The following is a 22,060-nucleotide window of genomic DNA, read 5'->3' as shown; positions in this document are numbered from 1 at the left end:
TCTGGGCTTAGCACGGGGGCTACCTCTGGCTGCAAGATCCTCCTCACCTTCTTTAAATTCTGGCTCTTCTCAGGGCACCTGCGTGGCTCAGTCGCTTGACCATCTGACTCTTGATTTGGGCTCAGGTCATGATCCCAGGGTCGTGGGATCGAGCCCTGCATCTGGCTTCGTGCTGAGCATGCAGTCTGCTGAAGATTCTCTCTCTCACCCTCTGCCCCACCCCACCCCCCACTCATGTGCACGCACGCACACTCTCATGTAAAATAAAATAAGACACTATAAATGTACTTGACAATTGCTTTTTAAATGTCAGCTTTCCTCCATGAGACTGCAAGGCTGATGAAAGCAGAAGGCTTGACTACCTTCAGTCAAGAACTAGTTCCGGACACGATGGATGGATGGATGGAAGGACCGACGAACAGACAGAAGGACACAGCTGTCACCTGGCTAGGGCAGGATTTCGAAGGGCAGGGACAACAGGAGGCATGGCCTCAGCCCGCAGCCCAAGCTCTAGAGTCCTCAGGGGAGTTACCATCTCCATGCAGACAATCGCACCAAGCCCCTCTGCAAGCCTAGGAGCCAAGACACTGACGATGGCCTAAGGCTGGCCCAGCTCCTCTCTTCAAGGCCACTCACCAAGTAGGGACTCCTCCGGCCTTTACCATGGGCAGGACCCAAGTGGACAGGGCTGGGAACTCCGAATCTTAAGGCTCAGGGGTTCAGGATATAACTGGACCCCCATCTGACCAGCTCCTCCTACAGACAACTGAGAATAAGGCAGCCTCGAGCTGGCCGACTTTGTCCAAATCCTAGCTCGGATACTTCCGGGCTGTGTGACCCTGGGTAAGTTACCAATCTACCCCTATGCCTCTGTTTCCTCATGTGTGAAAAGGGGATGATAAGCCCACCTAATTCCTAGGGCTATTCCAGAGTCAAACGAGTTAATACATTTTAAAGGTAGTTAGGATCATGCCTGGCACATCAGCTGTTGTATTAGCAGCAAAAGCCCTTCCTGCTGCCTGTGACAGTCCTTCACAGCACAAGTCCCCCAGAGGGCTCACACGCCTACACCTCTAGGAGCTCTGCATTCAGAGCCCAAGGAAGACCTGGGGAGGCTGGGAGACTCCGTGCCCCTCCCATACCACACCCAAGCTCGCTGCCAGCTGGAAACCCAGGGCCTCCCCCTTCCTCCCAGCTGCTCTGCTTCTGCACACACTCAGCTATTTATGGCCTCTGGCAACGCTCCAAACACAAGGCAGCCTCTGCCTTTTAATAGACACAGAGTTCCTGCCCGCGCTTGCTCACAGGGCCAGGGCACCCGTGCACCGGAGGCTCCCCTGACCCCCACCCACTCACCCATCCCAGCAGGAGAGGAAGCCGTGCTCCCAAGATGGGGCGTCGGCAGTACCCCCATACCCAGGGGCCCTGAGGGCAGCCTACCTCCGAGATACCAAGGCAAGTGGTTCGCCCCATCCCTGAGCCCCAGCCAAACCGACTTCTGGCCCCCAAAGGCACCACGTATGCAAGTAGCAGTGTCCCCCAACAAGCATTCCCTAGGTTCCCTCCCAGGGGCCTCCACCTTGTTGGAAAGACCGCGGTCCTCCCCAAGTTCTCAGTCCAGGTGGGCAGAGAAACCCCACCCCTGGACACACGCCACCACTGAGAAAAACAAAAAAACACAGATTCCATTCCTACATTCCAGGAGCTTAACCTAAACAGACCAGTTTTGACACTCGAGGACAAGCACCGAAGGTGTTTCCCAGTCCAGCTGGCCTTGCACACAGCCCAGTATGTGCTGAGAGGAAGCAGGGGAAATCCTACCAGGATCCTGCCTATGAGGACTCGAAGCACTACAGAGAAGGAAGAATGACAGAAGGACAGAAAAACGAGGGCGATTTAGGCAGAGCCTCAGTGGGAGGCTGTGAAGCTAGAGTGGCCATGCCTCGCCTGGGGTTCCCTGAGCTGTGGGCTTGGGGTACATCCGGCCCAGCCAACATCTCCCAGGGAACTTCAAACCCCAGCAACCAACAACCTGCTGAGCTCTACCCTTGGCTCCTGCAGTCCTTCCGCAGCACCCCACCCTCCCCAGGGAGTAGGTGCCCAGCCCCGATCACGTGGGCATTACAGACCAGAGAGAAAGGGGTGTCACCCACCACGTCCACTTCGGACCCCAGCTGGCCGTCAACATGCCAAGGTGCACCCTCCTCCCAGAAGCCCGCGTGCCTGACAGGTGGCCAAGTGAGGCATGCCCGGTGCCCTCCCTCACGGTCCAGACTCCAGGTCCGTCCAGAGAGAAGAGGCAGCCTTCCCCTAGCCAGCGGCCAGGCTCCCTTCCCGGGAGGCTCCTGTCTTAGGCTCCCCTAGCCCTGCCCTCCTCAGAAGGCAACCCTGCAGTTAGCTGAACACTTGCTGCCCCAACAGGTTCTTCCAGGGGAGCCACTTGCTGCCCCAACAGGTTCTTCCAGGGGAGCCAAGAAGGGCCCAGACACCTGAAGGTTAGGTGACCTTACCTGGTATCCAAGTTCATTACTCCACCTCCCCCACAACCAGAGTAAGAATGGCCAGGGTGTGGGGACTAAGAACCTAGAAGGGAGGAGAGGGAGGTGCAAGGAGGGAGGCTGGAGTGTGAGAGAGAGACACACGGACAACACACACACACGCTGGAGTGTGCACCCACCGTGGAGTGGCACATACACAGAGTGGGACAGAAAAGAATCCAAAATATGTGTACCTTTTATCTTTGAACTTTTACACGAGAAGAACTCTTGAGTGGGTTTCCAGCAGCCAAACAATTTCTGATTCATTTGCTTTTCTGCCCTGACCCATTTATTTGTGAGCCATCCACATCGATACACATTTATTTAACAAACACGCAGCAGGCACTACACCAAGCATTTTACAAATAGTAATTTAATGCTGAACTGAGGCACCAAGAGGTGAGGTACCTTACCCAAGATATTATCGAGGGCCAAAACCAGGTTTCGAACCCAGGCAGCCTGGCTCCTGTGGCCCTGTGGCCTCCTCCTCCCCCGTAGCTCCGCAATGCATGTGTTCCCGGCGCATACAGTCCACCGTATGACGTCACCACAACTTACACACCCATCCTCTTGATGAACTTCTAGGTTATTTATAAGAGGTGCTGATTTGATTACCGCCACCATGAAGCCTCTTGACTCCTCTTCTGTGTTTTCTTGTGCTCATGTGAGGGAGGCATTTAGGGTGTACGTCAGAGATGCTGGGTCACAGGGTATGATCATCTTCAACTCATTAGATACTGTCAAACTGTTCTCCAAAGTACCAATCTGGATGTGCCAATTTATGTTCCCAGGAGACTACAGCCCCACTGAGCTACACCCTCACCCCATGATATTTGCTCGCACGGGCAGTATGAAATGGTGTATTACAGTTTTGATCCCCATTTCCTGAATATTTATGAAACCAATCATCTTTTTGTTTCTACTTCTGAGAAATGCCTGTTCACATCCTTTCCCATTTTTCTGTTGGGGTGCTTTTCCTAGGAGTTGTATAAGTTCTTTATACATTCTTGGTAATAAAACTTTTCGAACTATATAGTAACCCTCTTCATTTGTTCGTTTGCTTTTACCAAAAATGCCATTTGATCTGATGCTAACTAACATAGCTATACGACATTTCCTGTGGTTACTGTTTTCTGAATTTATCTTTTTATTTTAAATCTTCCTGTATCTTTTTTTTTCCAGTTAAATTTAACATTGTCTTTGACCTAGATTTGAGTACCATTAGAGTCATGATTACTGCTATGTCTACATGTTTTTTCTCTACTGCTACCCCCTTTGGATTATCTTTTTTAATTCTGTATCTCAGCCACTTCTGGTCTGAGAGTAATGCTCTATTCTATTACAAGCCAGGCTTTAAACTTTACTGTATACTGTTTATGCTAAAAACCTGAAGTTAATCAACATCTCTACCATCCCTCGTAAGAACTTAACTGTTCTAACCCCAACTACCTCCTTCCAATTACACTTAGTTTAACATAACATTTGTATTAAATATTTAATCTACCGTTGTTGTTCTTATCTGCTTCCCAAAGCAGATATTATCTGTGTTTTATACACTCGGTATTTTCTTATCTGTCCATACATTTGTCAGCCTGTCTGCTCAGCCAACCCTCCTCCTTCTCTGCTCTTCCTTCTGGGACCACTGTCCTTCCAAAAGAACATCCTTCTTCAGTAAAGATCTTTTGGTAGAGAAGCCTTTGTATGCTTTTCTGAAAATGTTATTTTGCCCCTTTTCCTAACTGACAGTTTAGAAGAGCATAAACTTTTAGGTTGAGTTGAAAATATTATTCAACTGTCTTCTGATTTATACTATTGTTGCTGAAAAGTCTGCTATTAATTTAACTTTGTAGATACTCTGTCTTTTCCCTCTGGCTACTTTCTTAGATCTTCTCTTTGCGGTTTCGTTATGAGATATGTGTCTGTGTTTATTACACTGCTTGGAAAAACAAGCTTTTAATCTGATGATTCTCCTCTATTTTCAATTCTGAAAAATCCTTGACTTATCAATTTGAGTACTGAATCTCCCTACTCTATGATTCTGAAATTCCTATTAAAGTGTATTAGACTTTCCTTTTCTACCCATTATTTTAACCCTGCCTTCATATTTTCCAATTCTGTGTCTAGACACCATTATAGAGAATTCCAATTTATTAATTCTCTCGTTAGTTGAGTCTAATTTGCTATTTAGCTCTTCTACTTAATTTATAAATTCAATTAACCCATTTTTTCACTTCTAGAGTTTCTACTTTCAAGAAATCTCTTGGGTTGATTTTGACACTTCTGTTCTTTGCCATACTTCCAAATCCCTGTTTTATAATTCTGTAATTGAATTTCTTGAACATTTATTTCTGCCACTTGTCATTCTGATGATTTTCACTCACGGCATCTTGTTTCCTTGCATGTCTGGAATCTGGGATTCTCAGAATTTTGGATTCCGTTTTCGGGCACAGAGCTTACTCTGTCCATCGGGCCTTTTCTGTGAGAATACCGTAAGGCCAAGTTAGAGGGGGCGACCTTCCCAAGATAATTTATGTTTTTGCTTATGCCAAACTTTCTAGGACATGATCTGGAATCACTTTAATTTCGCGACTTCGCGCTTCCCAGAGAACGCTAGTTGCTATCAATTTCAACTCCAAGCTCACGTAAGCACAGGCCTACGGTTGTAAATCCTCAAGGGAAACTACCTGCCTCCCTATCCGTCCAGGTCAAGACAATTTTCTTATATACTCCCTGTGTCAGCAAAAGGATCTTTCTTCTAGTCCGTACTTTCACTGAAGGTATAACCCTAAGGATGTTTTACCACCTGAGGTCCTCAGTCTCCATTTCATACCTTGTCTCTCGTGCCTTACACACTGCTACCAGACCCACATCTCTAAATTAGGCAGAGATGCAAAGTCTCACCAGCTAAAGGCGGAGGTGCACAGCTCTAGTTTCCAGCCTCCTCTTGCTCCTCTCTTCCTTTCTTACAGATGCAGCTATGCATGTCCATTTTAAAAGGATATTTATTATACCTTGTCCGGCATTTCTACGTCTCGTAAGAGGACATTCTCTGGCCGTTTTGCTATTTTGCTACCATTGCCAGAAATGTAAGTCCAGGAGCACCTTCTAAGGGTGACAAGAGAAGCTCTACATGCCTTCACAAGCCCGGCCTAGGAACAAGGAATCGAGCCAGGTCACCCGAATTCGCTTCCAGCTTTAACTCTGTAAACAGGTCCCTGGCACCACCCTCCCACAGAACAAACCGTGGGTCCCGGGCCATCGTCTGGAATACTTGCTTTTATCTAGGACCCATCATTTCTGAGGAACACTGGAGAGAGAGCTTCCAGATAAAGGTGAGGGACTGGACACCAACACTACTTTTACTCGCTCCCGTAATGCCATGAAAACCACAGCACAGAGGTTTTTTTGAAGGCATAAACCCACGAGGACAAAGAGAACAGGAAAGAACCACAGAAATGAAATTTTGAATGGAAAACAGATACACAGTGGGTCAATAACCACACAGACTCCTGAGCTGGCTGTGGAGAAAGCTGCAAAGGACCCTCCAACACTCAGGAATTTGTGGCCCCCGATGTCTCTTAAGTCTGGGGTAAAGATGAGTCCAAAGACAGTATAAGGGGCGGCCAGACCCTCAGAGCTCACCACCACTCGCCATGGCTGGGGGCTGCCTCCCCCAACCCAGCAGAAAGTAGGTTATTTTCCAAAGAAGATAAAATAAAGAACCTCTGGACAGGGAGGAGGAGGAAAATTTGAGGGCACAGGCACCATACCGAAACAAGAGGAATACAGGCTAACACAGCCAATGAAGAAATTCCAGCTCTCCTCCCCCTGTGGCTCCTAGGATGTTGGCAGCCGGGCCTCTACCTACTCTCCCCCACCAGTCCCCAAGCAGAAAGCAGAAGACACTTCTCAGGAGAACGTGACCAGCTTCAAAAACAGCCCGGTCAGATGAGCACTGGGTGTTGTATGGAAACCAATTTGTCAATAAATTTCATATATAAAAAAACAAACAAACAAACAAACAAACAAAAAAAAACAGCCCAGTCAGATCATCCTACAGTTGGCAGATTCTACTCAGGAGCTCACAGTTTTTAATCAGTACTGAGGTCCATCCTTAAATATGAACAGGGCTAGGAAAGCCAAAGCCACTTACCTGAGAGATAAACACAGGCGGGGTTTAACCAACTTACAGAAAACATATCATGTAGAGAGAAGATAACTTCAAAAATTCTATCAATACCCTCAGAGAGCTCAAAAATCAATACATCCATGAAAAATAAATAGGATGTCATTGTTAAAAAAAAAAAACAGAATGAAAGAGCTCTCAGGAATTAAAAATACATATATATGATGGCAGAAATGAAAATCAACGGAAGGATTAAAAGATAAAATTGAAGAAATCTCACAAAGTAAACACACAAAGATACAGAAAATAAGAGAGAAAGGAGAAAAGACCAGGAATCTAGAGGCCCAGTCCAGGAAGTTCAACACCTAAATTACAGGAGTTCTAGAAAGAGAAAACAAAAGGGAAGAAATCAAAGACCAGCACAGTGGAGGAAAACAGGCCCCCCAACAAGGCCCAGAAAAGATCCCACAACAAATGTCTACCAAGAAAGGTCACCTGGGGCACCTGGGTGGCTCAGTCGGTTGAGGGTACAACTTCAGCTCAGGTCATGATCTCACGGTTCGTGGGTTTGAGCCCCGCGTCAGGTTCTGTGCTGACAGCTCACAGCATGGAGCCTGCTTTGGATTCTGTGTGTCTCTCTCTCCCTCTCTGCCCTCCCTACTCTCTCTTTCAAAAATAAATGTTTAAAAAAATAATTTTTTTTTTAAGAACCAGATGAAAATTCTAAAACTGAATAATCTGAAACCAAAAATTCACAAATAAAAGTTGAAAGTAAACAAATGGAAATAAATATACCATATCAACATAGCTCGAGGGTTACAAGATGAAATTCTGTAACATTAAGACACCAAAAGGGATGACTTCTTCCCCTGTTGAAGCCCCATCAACTGGTACTAATAACCAATATTGAAACAATTTCTCACCTCTATGAAATAGCACTTCAAAAGAACTGAAATGCTTTGACTTTTACTGGAAAAGCTTCCATTTTCCAATTTCTGTGTTGTTCCTTCTTTGCTTAAAGAAGTCCAGATTTCTGGACTTTCTATTCTCTCCCACTGTCTATTTAACTATCTAGCACCAAAAGCTTCCCATTTTAATTACTTTACCTCTACAACGAATCCTGAAATCCAACAGGCGCACCTCGTTCTTTTTCTTCAAGATAGCCTTGGCTCTTCTGGGTCCTTTGCATTTCCAAATTGGTTTACTCTGATTAAAGATTATACCCTACAGGCCTTTTCTGCATCTACTGAGATAATCCTGTGGGCTCTTTTGCTCTGTTAACATGGATTTGCAACTGTTAAATCAATTATGCACTTCTAAGATTAAAACACTTGGTCATGATATAATTTCTTTACATACTGCTGGATTCTATTTGTGAATGTTTTAAAGATTTTTGCATCTTATATTCATCAGGGATTAGTTCTGTTTATCTCTTACTCTTTGTTCCCTTAATCTGCTTTCTTTTTGAGAATTCTCTATTCCATTTGTCCCCTGTATTAGCTTGAAAGTTATCATCTTTCTTTCTTTTTTTTTTTAAACATTTTTATTTATTTTTGAGAGACAGAGAGAGACAGAGTGTGAGCAGCGGAGGGGCAGAGAGAGAGGAAGACACAGAATCTGAAGCAGGCTCCAGGCTCTGAGCTATCAGCATAGAGCCCAACACGGGCTTGAACCCACCAACTGTGAGATCATGACCTGAGCTGAAGTCGGATGCTCAACTGACTGAGCCACCCAGGTGCCCCGAGAATCATCTTTCTATCCTTTAGTGGTTATCCTAGAGATTACAGCATCCCTCCTTGATTTATCAAAACCTAACATTCATAGATAGTTTCATCCTCTTGGTGGCCAATCAAAGAACTTTTAGAACGTCCAAATATTATCATTTTCAATGTTCTTCCTTCTTTTCTGTATCCCTGACCTCCCCTCTAGATCATTTGCCTTCTGCCTGAAGAACACCCTCTTTACTTGAAACCTTCATTCTTTTTTTTTTTTAATTTTTTTTTTTTTTTACGTTTATTTTATTTTTGAGACAGAGACAGAGCATGAACAGGGGAGGGTCAGAGAGAGGGAGACACAGAATCTGAAAAAGGCTCCCGGCTCTGAGCTGTCAGCACAGAGCCCGACGCGGGGCTCGAACTCACGGACCACAAGATCATGACCTGAGCTGAAGTCGGCCACTTAACCGACTGAGCCACCCAGGCGCCCCTGAAACCTTCATTCTTGAAAGAGTTTCACTTGTCAAGTTTAGGTTGACAATTATTTCCTTTAGCATTTAAAGTTATCATTCCACTGTCTTCCGGCATCCACTGTTTTTAAGAAGTTAGTTGTCAATATAACTATTACTCTTGTGATCGTAATGCCTTGTTTCCTCTGGCTGCTTTTTAAGGTTCTCTCCTAGGTGTTCAGAAATTTGGCTGGCGTAAGAACAGGTGTGGAATTTTTATTTATCTTATCTAGGTTCATAGGGCTTCCTGAATCTGTGGCTTAATGTCTTTCACTCATTTTGCAAAGTTCTTCTCTACTTCTACCTTTTATTTCTCTGCCCTTTAGCACTGTGGCCCTGACTGTGGATCTTAGGCCATCTCACTCCGGCCTCTCTGCGTCTTTCCCTCTCTTCTGTATGATTGTTGTGTCTTTCCAGGGTTTAGTCTGTGTATTATCTTCTGATCTATCTTCCAGTTCACTACTTCTCTCTCCACTTTCACTTAATCTCTTGATAAAATCATCCATTGAGTTCTTAACTTCTGTTAGTGTGCAACACAGATCTGTAACAGACTTTTCATTCGGTTCTTATATATTTTTACAGCTCTCGACTGAAATTCCCACTTCCTTGATCATAGCAAGCACTATTATTCAATACGCATACGATAATGCATATGATATGCATATGATAACAATATGCCAATTTGGAGCTCACCCAAGTTTGCCTCAACTGTTGATGTTTCTGCTGGCTACTTATTTTCAATGATCAGCCAGTCATGATACATACAAAACTGTAAAAACAATTTGAGGGAAGGGACGCCTGGGTGGCTTAGTCGGTTAAGTGTCCGACTTCGGCTCAGGTCATGATCTCACGGTCCGTGAGTTCGAGCCCCACGTCGGGCTCTGTGCTGGCAGCTCAGAGCCTGGAGCCTGCTTCCCATTCTGTGTCTCCCTCTCTCTCTGCCCCTCCCCTGCTCATGCTCCGTCTCTGTCTCAAAATAAAAAACATTTTTAAAATTTTTTTAAAAAATAATAATTTGAGGGAAAGTAATTTGAGGTGCTATACTCCTGTAATGATGTTACATGTGCTTCCAGCAGGCAGCTGAGGGCACCATTAATTCTAGAACATCTTAATCCTACTTTAAAGTTTATCTTCTTTTGGGGCACCTGGGTGGCTCAGTCAGTTCAGCGACCGACTTCGGCTCAGGTCATGATCTCACGGTTTGTGGGTTCGAGCCCCGCGTCCAGCTCTGTGCTGACAGCTCAGAACCTGGGGCCTGCTTCAGATTCTGTGTCTCCCTCTCTCTCTCTGCCCCTCCCCCACTCATGCTCTGTCTCTGTCTCAGAAATAAATGAATATTTTTAAAAAGTTTTTTTTAAGTTTATCTTCTTTTGGTTCCCCCTTGCCCTCATGTCTTTGGGGTTCCAACTCAAAAGGAGGGGTTCACTACCCTCTGTTTAAAGCCCCACAAGGCTATCAAATGAAAATGCAACCCTATGGAAGAACTAAAAAGGACTCAAATGTCAAAGTCACTACCCTGGGCCTCTGTTCTTACACAGATCCTGACTTGGTAGGTCTTCCCTATATTCTTAGCTGTACAATGCTTTCAGCCAGAGATGTTTCCCAAGTTTGTCCATCTTTTCCAGGTGCCTTCAGAAAGAGGGTTGGTCCTGGTCATCAACAGAGGAAGCCTCCGTGTCTACCTTTTACCCAGGTTTTAGACTATTTTCAGGAACACATAATACCAAAAGGGGAGACTTCTCCTCTACGCATACACAGAAACTACAATCACCTGTCTAGATCAGACTGTCCGTGGAAAGTGTTTAACCAAGACCCTAAGGGCAGAGGTCTGAAAAACAGTAATTTCTACTCCAAAGTGTAACCCAAGAGGGAAACAGAATTCTCTTTCAACCGATTTTATTGTTTCAGATTGTTAGGGACCAAACTATATCCCTCCCTCCCCCCCCCAAAAAAACTCTTAAGTCCCAATGTGACTGGAGAGATAAAGCCTTTAAAGAGGTAACTAAGGTCAAATGAGGTTATAAGGGTGGGGCCCTAATCCAATAGAACTGGTGTCCTTATAGGAAAGGGAAGGGCACCTGCTGTATGCGCACCCACACGGAGAAAAGACGACGTGAGAACACAGGAAGCACGCAGCTGTCTGCAAGCTCACCAGAAACCACTCCTGCTGGCCCCCCGAGGAAGACTTCCAGCTGCCAGAACTATGAGGAAATAAGCCTCAGTTATGGAAGCCACAGCGTCTGTGCTATTTCAAAGCCATCCGTTCTATGGCAGCCCTAACAGTCTAATACACCGTGCACATCACCTGTACGATGTGGGACAGGCGACTGAGACCATCACCCATTCTAGAAACAGCACCATAAATCCACTGGCCCCTAAATCCATAAGCAGAGCCTGACAAGTGGGCTTACACAAGGAACCCCAGGGGAACAGCAGCGGAACAGCAGGCAGCATGCTGAGGGAGAACAGGAACGCAGACGCTCCGGAGAACAAGTCATTTCAAACTGATCGCGGCAGAAAGTTAAACAAGGGCACACCGCACACACTTAGCCAGGAAGCGAAGCTCATCTGAGCCCCCTTCTGTCATGAGAAGCTTTGGACCATTCTAAAAGAATTCTGCAAATGTCTCCTACACCACCCCCCCCCCCCCCACCATCGTCACCGCATGTGAAATCAGGATCCTGCCATGCCATGATCTTGGCAAATGCACCGGGTTCACAAGGGGTGCCCTGTTACCCACAGCCCCTCACAACCTTCAGCAAGTGCTTCCCTCGCTCTGGAGGACGGAGGCAGCATAAAACACGGCCAGTGAGCTCACGAAGACGCACACATCCACATCCATCCCAAAGCCAGACCAGCATATATACTGGCTAGGCCACTGTACCTCTCCTCTATCAACACAGTAAGCAGGAGACTCAGACACAGGAAGCCGCCTCTCTGGCTCTCCTCAGACACTAGATCTTGCCCGGGCACCCTTCACGAAGTGGGCTATTTCCCACTCCCCCCGAAAGCTCTGCAATTGAGCATTTCTAGAGGGGGAGGAGAGGCTCACATACTCTGCAGAGGGTCACCTGCCATCTCACCCAGCTTCTGCTCCCACTGCCGTCACCTGGGTGGCCGGGGGGCGGGGTGGAGAACAGTATAGCCATCACTCGATATCAATTAAAATTTAAAATACATGTGTCCTGGGGTACCTGGCTGGCGCAGTCGGCACAGTATGCAACTCCTGATCTCAGGGTTGTGAGTTCAAGACCCAGGTCCAGAGTAAAGATGACTTAAATGAATAAATCTTTAAAAAAAAAAAAAAAAAGGGGCGCCTGGGTGGCGCAGTCGGTTAAGCGTCAGACTTCAGCCAGGTCACGATCTCGCGGTCCGGGAGTTCGAGCCCCGCGTCGGGCTCTGGGCTGATGGCTCAGAGCCTGGAGCCTGTTTCCGATTCTGTGTCTCCCTCTCTCTCTGCCCCTCCCCCGTTCATGCTCTGTCTCTCTCTGTCCCAAAAAATAAATAAATGTTGAAAAAAAAATTAAAAAAAAAAAAAAAAACAACCAAAATATACATGTTCTATGAAGCAGAGATTCCTCTTATCATCTATCCTCGAGAACCAATCTGCATAAACTATATACAATCAGAAAGTCCATCAATAGGAAACTCGGTAAAATGTGGTCTACATACAAACTTTGAAATATTAAACAGCTATTAAAAAGATCCGGGTTGATCCATATGTATGAGAAAGACTGTCAAAACATATCTCTGACTTTAAAAGCCATGAACATGCAACAATACAGATGTAAGTCGCAAACATGGTGAACAAAAAATGGACACAAACTAGTTCACTCTGTTAGATTCCACTCATATAAAGTACAAAAACAGGCAAAACTGACGTGTCCTGGGAGAAGTCAACATAGTCGTTACCCTTAAGGATATAGAGGTAGAGACTACAATGGAGCAAAAAAGGGCTGGTGGGGAGAGGAGCTGGTAAATTTCTGATTCTCAATCTAGATGCTGATTATCTGGGCATATTCAGTTTGTAAAAATTCATCAAGCTGTCACTTCTGATAATTACATTATTCTACCTGTATTTTATACTCTAGTTAAATGTTTGAAAAAGTACAATACCATTTTAGGTTAAAAACTCTATTTCTTTAAGTACTTTCACAGATGCACAGATAAAATGTGTAGGACTCAGACGGGGGCCAGGGGTGGTAAAGGGCCCTGGTTTACCTGTAATGTTTAATTTTCTGCAATTGAATGTATGTGCATTATCTGTAAGACTAAAAATTAATAAAACTTAAAGTGGGAAAAGAAGTTTGGCCACAGTGACCTCTACTCCTCCAACTACACCCAGGGTGGCTAACCAGGAGAGTCCTGGGTAAGAGGAGGTTTGGAAATGGTTTTTCAGGTCAGGAAAGGCAGGACTGCATTGCCCTGGCTCTCCTTCCCCTGAGTGGCCCTGCAGGACCCACTCTCAGGTGGAGGGTTCACAGGAGGGGACAGCCAGGTGGAAAGGAAAATCAGAAGTCACCTCTGTAACTTTTCCACCCCTCCATTTCTGACCCCCAGGTCCTCAGGGCACAGAGAAGCTAGACCTCCTTAGGAGGCCTGAGCCACAGGGCTCCTCTCTAACCCAGTCCCCGCCCAAACCAGCGGTCTAAGGTAGGCCCTGGTCTGCCTGGCTTATGAGCACCTGAAGGGAAGGTCAAAACTTGGGTGACAAGGAAATTCCCCAAAAAACCACAATCAAATAAATAAATAAACAATCTTAACCAATGGCTGTCAGCCCAGGGTTCTGAGAACTCATGCATGCTTTCTGAATTGATGGGGGGGGGGAGGGGGGGTGTTAAGAAGGAGGGTTGTCAGCGACATTAGACATTACATTAAAGGCATTGTCCTCATACCTGAAAACACTGTGCACCACTACACAAGCCAGAAGGAAAAAACATCCTGACATTAACATTCAAGAGAGTCAGCTTCCAAGTCAGCCTCCTGTTACCATTGGCTCAGGTCTAGGAGGCAAGCAGAGGCCCCGCCCTCTCCTCGGATGGACAGACAACAGCTGGTCTGGTCACATCTTCCGAAACGCTTGACCACAAACTCCGGGAAGCAGCCTTCTCCAACCTCCAGCCAAGGGCTTGGGTTTCCAACCAGCCTTCCTTTTCCTTCTCCGGAACTAATTTTAGCCTCCTTGGTTGTCAGAGTGGAACTGAAATAGTCCGCAGAGGAACATTTGCAAACGAGAACACAAGCTCACCTCACAAAACACCTCTGCTCCAGCCCAAAAGCTGACCAGAGAAGTCCCTTTGTGTGGCAGGCCAGGCCCCTAGAGAAGGTCCCCTGGGGGGGGAGGGCCACACATCTGCCCAGAGAGGCAGGCTTCCTTTCCAACACCTGCTCCCAATAACCACATGTCCATGAATGAGAACACCCAGCTAGGGCTGCCAATCCCCCAGAGAATCTGAATAAAAGCACACGTATGTGTACAGCAAGACTGGAAAAACCAGGGCGAAGCACGGCGCTGTCCAGAGGCAGGAGGCCGTGATTGATCTTGGGCCAGGAGGAGGCACGGCTTACCCCCAGGCCAATCATCACCTGGTTTCCAGTACCTAGGACAAAGACATCACTGGGCAATTTAAAACACAGAGACTCAGAAAAGGCAGCAGCGTCTCCTCTTCCCCATTTCGGCCCCCACTCCCAACTTGGGCATCCAGGAGTGGCACCACCAGGTCCTCAAGAAACAAGCACCTCCGGGCTACGCTGGGCCCGAGTCTGGCGAAGAAAAACCAAAGAGGAAGCCCCAAGGGGGTGGGTATCTATTCTAGCGCAAAGAATTGGTGACTGAATGGGAGAAAAGAAAAAGAGTTCTGAGAGGGCAACAGGATGGAATGTAGTCTCAACCCCAGTAAGAAGCCCTTTAAAATAAACCCTGGACACACCAGTGAGTGGAGAAGTTGGAAACCCAAGCATTTGGGGCTGCATCTTCTAAGAGCCCAGTGTGCAATCTGATGCCCGGGCAAGCTGTGTCTTGCAGAGCCTGAGATCAGAGAAGAGCCCCCAGAAAGTCCTCCCTCGCAGAGCTCCGAGCAGGTCAGGAGAGGCGTGGAGAACAGACACGGGGTGCCTACCTGCCAAGCCCAACACACAGGCGCCCGGAGGGACCGAGCCCTTGGGTCGGGCCGTCAGGGCTGGCCACGGTGCTGCCCACCCCACCTCCCGGGGCCTGCCCGCCCACTCCCCGAGGCCAGGGTGGAGGCCCGCGCCCGTACCTCCTCGGAGGAGAGGCTGCCCCCCTGCGCTGGCGTCCCCAGGCTCGGCGGGGCGCCAGGTGGCCAGCCTGCTCGAGGGCAGGGGCATGCCCGCGTCCTGCTGCAGCCCCAGAGTTGCTGCGGCCCGCCGCCAGCCTCAGCTCCCAGCCGCTGCACGGGCGGCTCCCTGGCCCGCGGCCCCCGGGTTCCAGGCGGCACCGCGGCCCGCGCAACACGCACTGCCTGACATTCTGCGCGAGTGGGAGGGCGAGGCCCCAGTGCAAAGCTCAAGGCGGCAGGCAGAGGCGGGTGGGCGGGTGCGGGCAGGCGGGCAGGCAGGCTGCCTGGCCACCCACGGCCGCCGCCTCCCTGAAACCCGAACCGCTTTTGGGAAAACTCAAGGACGCCAGGATTCTCCTTGCTGGCTGACCGAAGTACTCCCGAACCGCTCATTTCCAACCAAACTCTCAAAGCCGAGCAGGCTGAACAAACAGGGATCTCCCTGGCTTTGAGAAGAAGCCAACCTCCCATCCTGAATGCAGGAAGGGGGAGAGGAGGGGTGCCGTAGGCATTAGCCATAACCCCACCTCCCACAACTGTCTCTTTAAAAGCATGGGAACATTCCAGATCAGACGTTTTCAACCTCAGGTGATTTGCAACCCCTCCGTTTAGGACATTTTTGTTGTCACCATTAGAAGGGCTATTAGCATTGGGGTGCCTGGGTAGCTCAGTCCCTTAAGCATCCAACTCTTGATTTCGGCTCAGGTCATGATCTCAGGGTTCTGGAGAGTGCGCCCCTCCTGGGGCACTGCGCTGACAGTGCGGAGCCTGCTTGGGATTCTCTCTCTCCCTCTCCTTCTGCTCCTCTTCCACTCTCTTTCTCAACATAAATAAAAATGAACATTCAAAAACAAACAAACAAAAAGAAGGGGTCCAGATCAACAATAGTGTTGAGAATTGAGAAACTCTGTTCTAGTCTACCCAGCCAGGACCATGCCTGAGAGCTGTCTATACAGTCTCATTCTCAAAAGTACTCCCCAGACCAACTCCCCCTGAGCCCCCAGATCTCAGTCCACAGTAACAAGCCAGTATCTACAAGTGAATCTAAGCTCTAACTTGACGTCCCTTGGTCCCTACTTGCACCACCCTAAGCTCCTAGGAAGGGAGTGAATGCATTGGCACTCAAGGGGGGGTGGTGTGCCTGGGGAAGGAAGAGAAGGCAGAGACCAGGGGCTAGCATGGAAACACTATACAGGGATCACAAAAGGCAGAAGCAAAGAAGTCATGTCCAGTGGTTAGAACAAGGAAAGCGGAGGAAGCGATGTGGGAACAAGCCCAGTGCGCCCCCAAAGACAACGAACTGTCCCTAAGGACCGGTACAGTGGCTATGTGCAGGACAGCCAGGACTTCACGGAGCCCACTCCAGGGGGCTCCAGGTTCCTGGTATCCATGCAAAACAGCAAGTGCGTATGCACAATGCATGTACCGACCGTCACATGCACATGCTTTTTCTCTTATTTGTATTTTCCCAGGGGGAAGAGTCCACAGCTTTCATCAGAATCTCAGAGGGGACTCACGATACAAAGGTCCATGCTATAAGATGGGCACTCTTCCCTGGGCTCCCTGAAAAGGTAATTTCGTGGGGTGCCTGGGTGGCTCAGTCCAATTCTTGATTTCGGCTCAGGTCATGATCCCACAGTTTGTGAGATCGAGCCCTGCATCGGGCTCATCACTGACCGCGTGGAGCCTGATTAGGATTCCCTCTCTCCTCTCTCTCTGCCCCTCCTCACCCCCATGCGCATGCACTCTCTCTCAAAAGTAATAAATAAACATTAAAAAAAGAAAGAAAGAAAAGGCAATTCCTTAGGCGAAGTGCCAGGGGAAGTCCGGGTGCTATTTGGTGATTCTCGATGCCCAGAAAGCCCTGCAGGGCAGTACACCCAAGCTGAGGGAGACTCGGGGTTCCAGGACTTGTGTGTGCACACAGCTACAGAGCCTGGGAGGCTGGGTGAGTTTCTCTTATCATTTACCTCGGAAGAGCCTCTAAGAGATTAAGGGTGCCCACTCCTCCCAAAGGGCAGCCCATCCAGCCAGCGACCGGCCTAGAGTACCCAGCAGGTACGAGGATGGGTAGCAAAGGACACTTTTCCCTGAGGAATGGCACCAGCACCCAGTGGCTCTGTAGTCTGTGTCCTTAACAGTCACCACTAGACCAAGCCTGAGGGTCCCTACACTCATCACACACACACACACACACACACACACACACACACACACACACCACACACTTCTCCCCTGCGGAAACACACATCTTTGGGTCAGAGAGTAGCCAGCCTATGAGGACAAAGCGGGCAGTCAAAGCGGGCAGTTCCTGATAGGACAGACAAGGGTCAGGTCCTCCTCCCCTAGTGGCTCCTGACATTTCACTCAGAACATTCTCCACCCTACCCTCATTTGAACCGGAAATACAGAGATAGATGTCAAGAGTTCTTAAAAGATATACAGACATGTGTCCAGGATCTCCATTGCAAGACAAGAACCAAATAACTTACTTTGTCGCAAGGACACTAGGCCAGGCCCAGAACCCAAAAAACTTGCAGAACTAACTGAACAGTGATCTTGTAACAAGCACCATGAGCCATTATGATAGCATAGCAGAAGTTCTGCCTTTTCTTCTAGGCCTGCGCCATCCAATATGGTAAACCACTGGCTAAATGGGACTACTGAGCACTTGAATTGGGGAAAGTTTAAGTTGAGATGTTCTAAAACACACGCTGGATTTTGATGATAGTACCAAAAAAAAAAAAAATGTAAAATATCTCATTAGGTGATTTAATACTTATTACATGGTGAAACGATTACTTTGTATATATTAGGTTAAATAAGTATACCATTAAAGTTAATTTCATCTTGTTATAGACTGTGTCCCCTCGAAATTCGTTATGTTGAAACCCTAACCCCCAATATGACAGTATTTGGAGCTGGAGCCAGGGTTAGACTGGTTCATGAGGGTGGGGCCCTCAATTTGGGATCAGCGGAAGAGGAAGAATGATCCCTCTCTACCTGGCCCTCCAAACACGAGGAGAGGCCACGTGAGGACGTGAGGACACGGTGAGAAGGCAGCAATCTGTAAGCCAGGCGGAGGGCCCTCGCCACACCCCTACCATGCTGGCACACTGATCTCGGACTTCCAGACACTAGAACTATGAGAAATAAATTGTTATTTAGGTCACCCGCCTATAGTATTTTAATACAGCGAGCGGTCCGAGCAGACTAAGCCACCTGTTTCTTTTCCCATTTATTGACACAACTACTAGAACATTTTAAGGTATGTATGTTGTTGATGCTACGTTTCCGTGGGACAGTGCTGTTCTTGACCCTCCTACTGCGTGCTGCAGAGGACGGGGGTAATTCTAAACAGCAAGCCAGGAGCTGGAAGGAAGGACATCCATGAACTCAAAGAACAGGAGAGCCAGCTCTCCCCTACCTGCGCCTGAGGCAGCTCTTCCCATAGCTGTTCACAGATCAGGGCAGCGGCCACCAGAAACGTCTAGCGACCCCACCTTCCTCCTAGGGCAGGACCACAGGTCCTTGGATTCCAGTCTAAGTCTAGCTGCCCCACTCTGCAAGGAACACTGCTCAGCACTACCCAGGCCGGGTGGGGGGAGCAGAGGGAAGGAGGGAAACGCAGTCCTTCCAGGGGCCCCATTCCACCCTGCCGAGTCTCATCAAGGAGGGAAGTGGGACTGGCGAGACCAGAGTGAGACAAATTAGGATGAGGGTTCCAGGTCTGAGGCTGTCCTGTTCTAGGAGGAGGCCCTCTGTGCAGGCAGGGAGAGGACTGAAAGAGCCCGGGACCTTCGAGAGGGATTTAGAGACAGCCAGGCAGGCTGCCGCGTGCCTATTAAGTCGGAAGCCGGCTCCTCTGGAAGGCAATGCCTTTCTTTCTCTTCAGAAGCATCTCAGAGCAGCACTTAAAAGGCAGAGTTCAACACCATCACTTTGCTTCCACCACACAAGAAATGGCTCCAAACGAGCCGCGACGCCCCATCCCACACTGGACCCAGGGACCAATGAGGGGGTCCCCGTCCTCTTGCTCCTGCACTCGGGCTACGCAGCTCCAAACTCCACAAGGAGAACTCACCTGCTTCGAGTGCAGACAACTAAGCTGTGATACATTCAAAGGAGGCGGGAGAGTGGGGGTGGGATGGGACGGAGATTCCCCCATCCCCACCCCCGCAGCAGCGCGGGGATCCCTGCCCCGCCCCTGCAGGCCAGGCCCCGCCCTTCACGGGTTTCCCAGACTCCGCGCTGCTGCCACCGCGGGCGGCAAGGGACCCGCGCTGCATGTGTAATGGGGGCTGGGAACAAAGACTCGCAGGACCCGACGCCCCGGCTGCCGCGCACCAGCCGCCCCGACCTCTCGGGGCTTCTCCCTGGAGCTTCAACGCGCGGCTCTCCACGCTGCTCAGGGCTGCCTGCAGCCACCCGAACTGGAGCGCGGAGCCCATCCCTGCGCGCAGCCCGAGTTGGGCGCGCCCGAGCACCGCTCGAAGAGGAAAATCACTGCTTCGGCCTTGGGGAAAAGCGCTTTTCCCGGCGGAATTCCCACTGTAGGCACCCGCACCCCCACACACCCTCCTCCACAGGCACGCGAGCCGAACGCTAGCCCCGCCGGTCACCCGCCCCCGCCACGTGCTTCCCAGAGGCACAAACAGGGACCTGTTAGTGTTTCATCGCACCCCACCTCTCTCCCCAGGAGCCTCAAACAAAGCGGTCCGTGGGGCGACCGCACCTCGCGTCCTGGGGCCGCCGCAGGGAAAGCGGGCGTAGGTGGGAGCTGGCGCCAACTGCCCGCCTCGCGGGGAACCACGACGCAGACGCCGGTGGGATGGGGTGCAGGGGACTCCTCCAGGATGTGTGAAGCAGCCCCCTTCTTTTGGCTACACCTAGTGGCTCTGAGGGTCGCGCAGTCCTGCCCCCAGCCCCTTCTGCGCCTTCAATCCCGCCACCTCCGGGTTAGATCTGCCTACCCCGCCTGGCCACTTTCCCCACGCTCCGGTTTCCCTCTCGCTCTCCCCGGGTTCCACGCGCCCGAGTAGCCTGAACCCCGACCCTGAGGCACTGGACCCCGGCCCCGATCATGGGGTCGCCAGGCCGCCGCACCAACAAGACCGTCCCCCCAAGATTGGCGAGCGCGGCGCCCAGCGCGCCCCCAGTCCCCGCCCCGGGAGGTGCAAGCCGGGTGCAGGTGGCGCGGCGAGGAGGCCACGGGCCCGCCCTTTGTTGGTAAACACCGCGCGGCGCCCGAGACCGGCCCCGCGCGCCCTCCCCGCGCCCCCCACGCCGCGCTCAGTCCTTACCCGCGCACAGCGATCCCCAGAGGAGGGCGAGGGCGGCCCAGGGCGCCGTCATGTTCCGCGGCGCCGCCCCGCGGACACCCGGAGCCCGCGGGCAGGGCCGCGCGGCGCTCCCGGGGCGCGCAGGGCCCAGCGGCGGCTGCGCTCTTCTTCCCGCTTCTTCCTTCGGTCTCGTTCCCCGCGCGTTTCCTGCGCCTTCGTCCCCGGGCAGCGTGCAGGCTCCAAGGGCCGGGCGGCGGGGCCGGGCTCAGGGCCGCTGCGGGCGGCGCAGGTTGCGGCCCGGGCTCCGGGGCGACGCGGGGGCCGGGGGGCGGCGGCGGGGCGCGGGTCGGGGCGCGCCCGACTCAGGCATAGCGCGGCGGGGCTGGGCCCGGGCCCCGGGCGCAGGGGCCGAGTCCGGAGGGGCCATGAACGGGGGGAGGGGTGGGGGGAGGGGAGCTGAACCGAGTCCAAAATGGCTCCTGAGCCGCGGCCGCGGAGCCGAGCCAGCGGGGAAACCCGGATGTTGGATACAAAGAGGCGGGCGAGCTGGGCGGGGAGGGGGAGGGGAGGCGGGCCCTCCGGCCGCGTGGTCCGCGCCCCCCTCAGGGGCGGCGCCCTGGAGAAACAACAACAAGGAGGCTCCGCCCCCAACCCGCGCCCTCCGCCCTCCGGGAGGTCGCGAACCACCTCCGGACTGGAGGGCGAGGCCGGGCGAGCCGGCAGAGGTGGCGGCGATGGGCCAGGGACCCCGTGGCCGCCGCACCTGGGATCTTGCTCCGCGCTAGAGCCCACGCTCCCGAGCGCACGCTGCCCTGCGATGCGGGAGTGGGTGGACAGCACCTGGACTCGCCTGGATTCCCCTCCGCGCCTCCGTTTCCCCACCTTTGAAGCGTGGGTCAGTGTGAACCCTGGGAGAGTCGTGTCGGCAGAAAAGGCTATCTTCTCTGAAATGACAGGAGTCCCCACGTCTGCAACCCCACCACACACACACACACACACACACACACACACAGGCACAGTTGGGCATCCTGGAGTTGGACCCATCAGTGTGAGAGAAAGCGCCGAGCCCCTCCCCGCAGAGCCGCAGCAGGTGGAAAAGGACCAATGGCAACTGGCTTCCCCAGCCTTACCCTTGTCCTTGGCACCCCCACCCCTCCCCACCCCCGCTTCAGTCTGCACCTTCAAAACTGTTCTCAGTTGCCTCCAGTCCCCCAGTTAAAGATATTGTCTAGCGAATGATTCTGCTGTCCTCTTCACCTGCCACGTTCCTCCTCGGGACCCCTTGTTTTTCACCTCAGATCCTACTCTCCCTGTCACACACCAGAGCTTGGGACGGTCATGATAGGACTCCCAGCTGAAGAGGGAAAGAAAGCCCATCACAACTCAGAGATGAGGTGCAGGATCCTTGGATACAGAAATTGTCCTCTGGCTTCTCCCGGCTTGCCACAGCCTTTCTAGGGGCAGGGCGAGAGCAGCCAAGAAGGAGGTAGTGCCTGGGGGTCTTGAGTTATTTCTCTTCTCTGAGCCTCGGTTTTCTTACTCAGAAAGTGAAGAGGTTAGATTTCTGTGCTTTGCATTTTTCGAAAAGCAGA

General features: G+C 50.7%; 1 protein-coding gene across 1 annotated transcript in view; it reads right to left on the bottom strand.

The window, feature by feature from the left end:
- Positions 1 to 20,541, bottom strand: part of ACVR2B (activin A receptor type 2B) — a 30,220-nt gene extending 9,679 nt beyond the window's left edge. The window contains exon 1 of the mRNA XM_030330245.1: positions 20,490 to 20,541. Coding sequence (XP_030186105.1) covers positions 20,490 to 20,541 — 52 coding nt within the window. The remainder of the gene's footprint in view (positions 1 to 20,489) is intronic.
- Positions 20,542 to 22,060: the final 1,519 nt, after the last annotated feature.

Source organism: Lynx canadensis, chromosome C2, assembly GCF_007474595.2.
Source record: "Lynx canadensis isolate LIC74 chromosome C2, mLynCan4.pri.v2, whole genome shotgun sequence".
NCBI lineage: Eukaryota > Metazoa > Chordata > Mammalia > Carnivora > Felidae > Lynx > Lynx canadensis.
The sequence above is the reverse complement of the archived record's forward strand: the minus strand, read 5'-3'. Positions and strand labels throughout refer to the sequence as shown.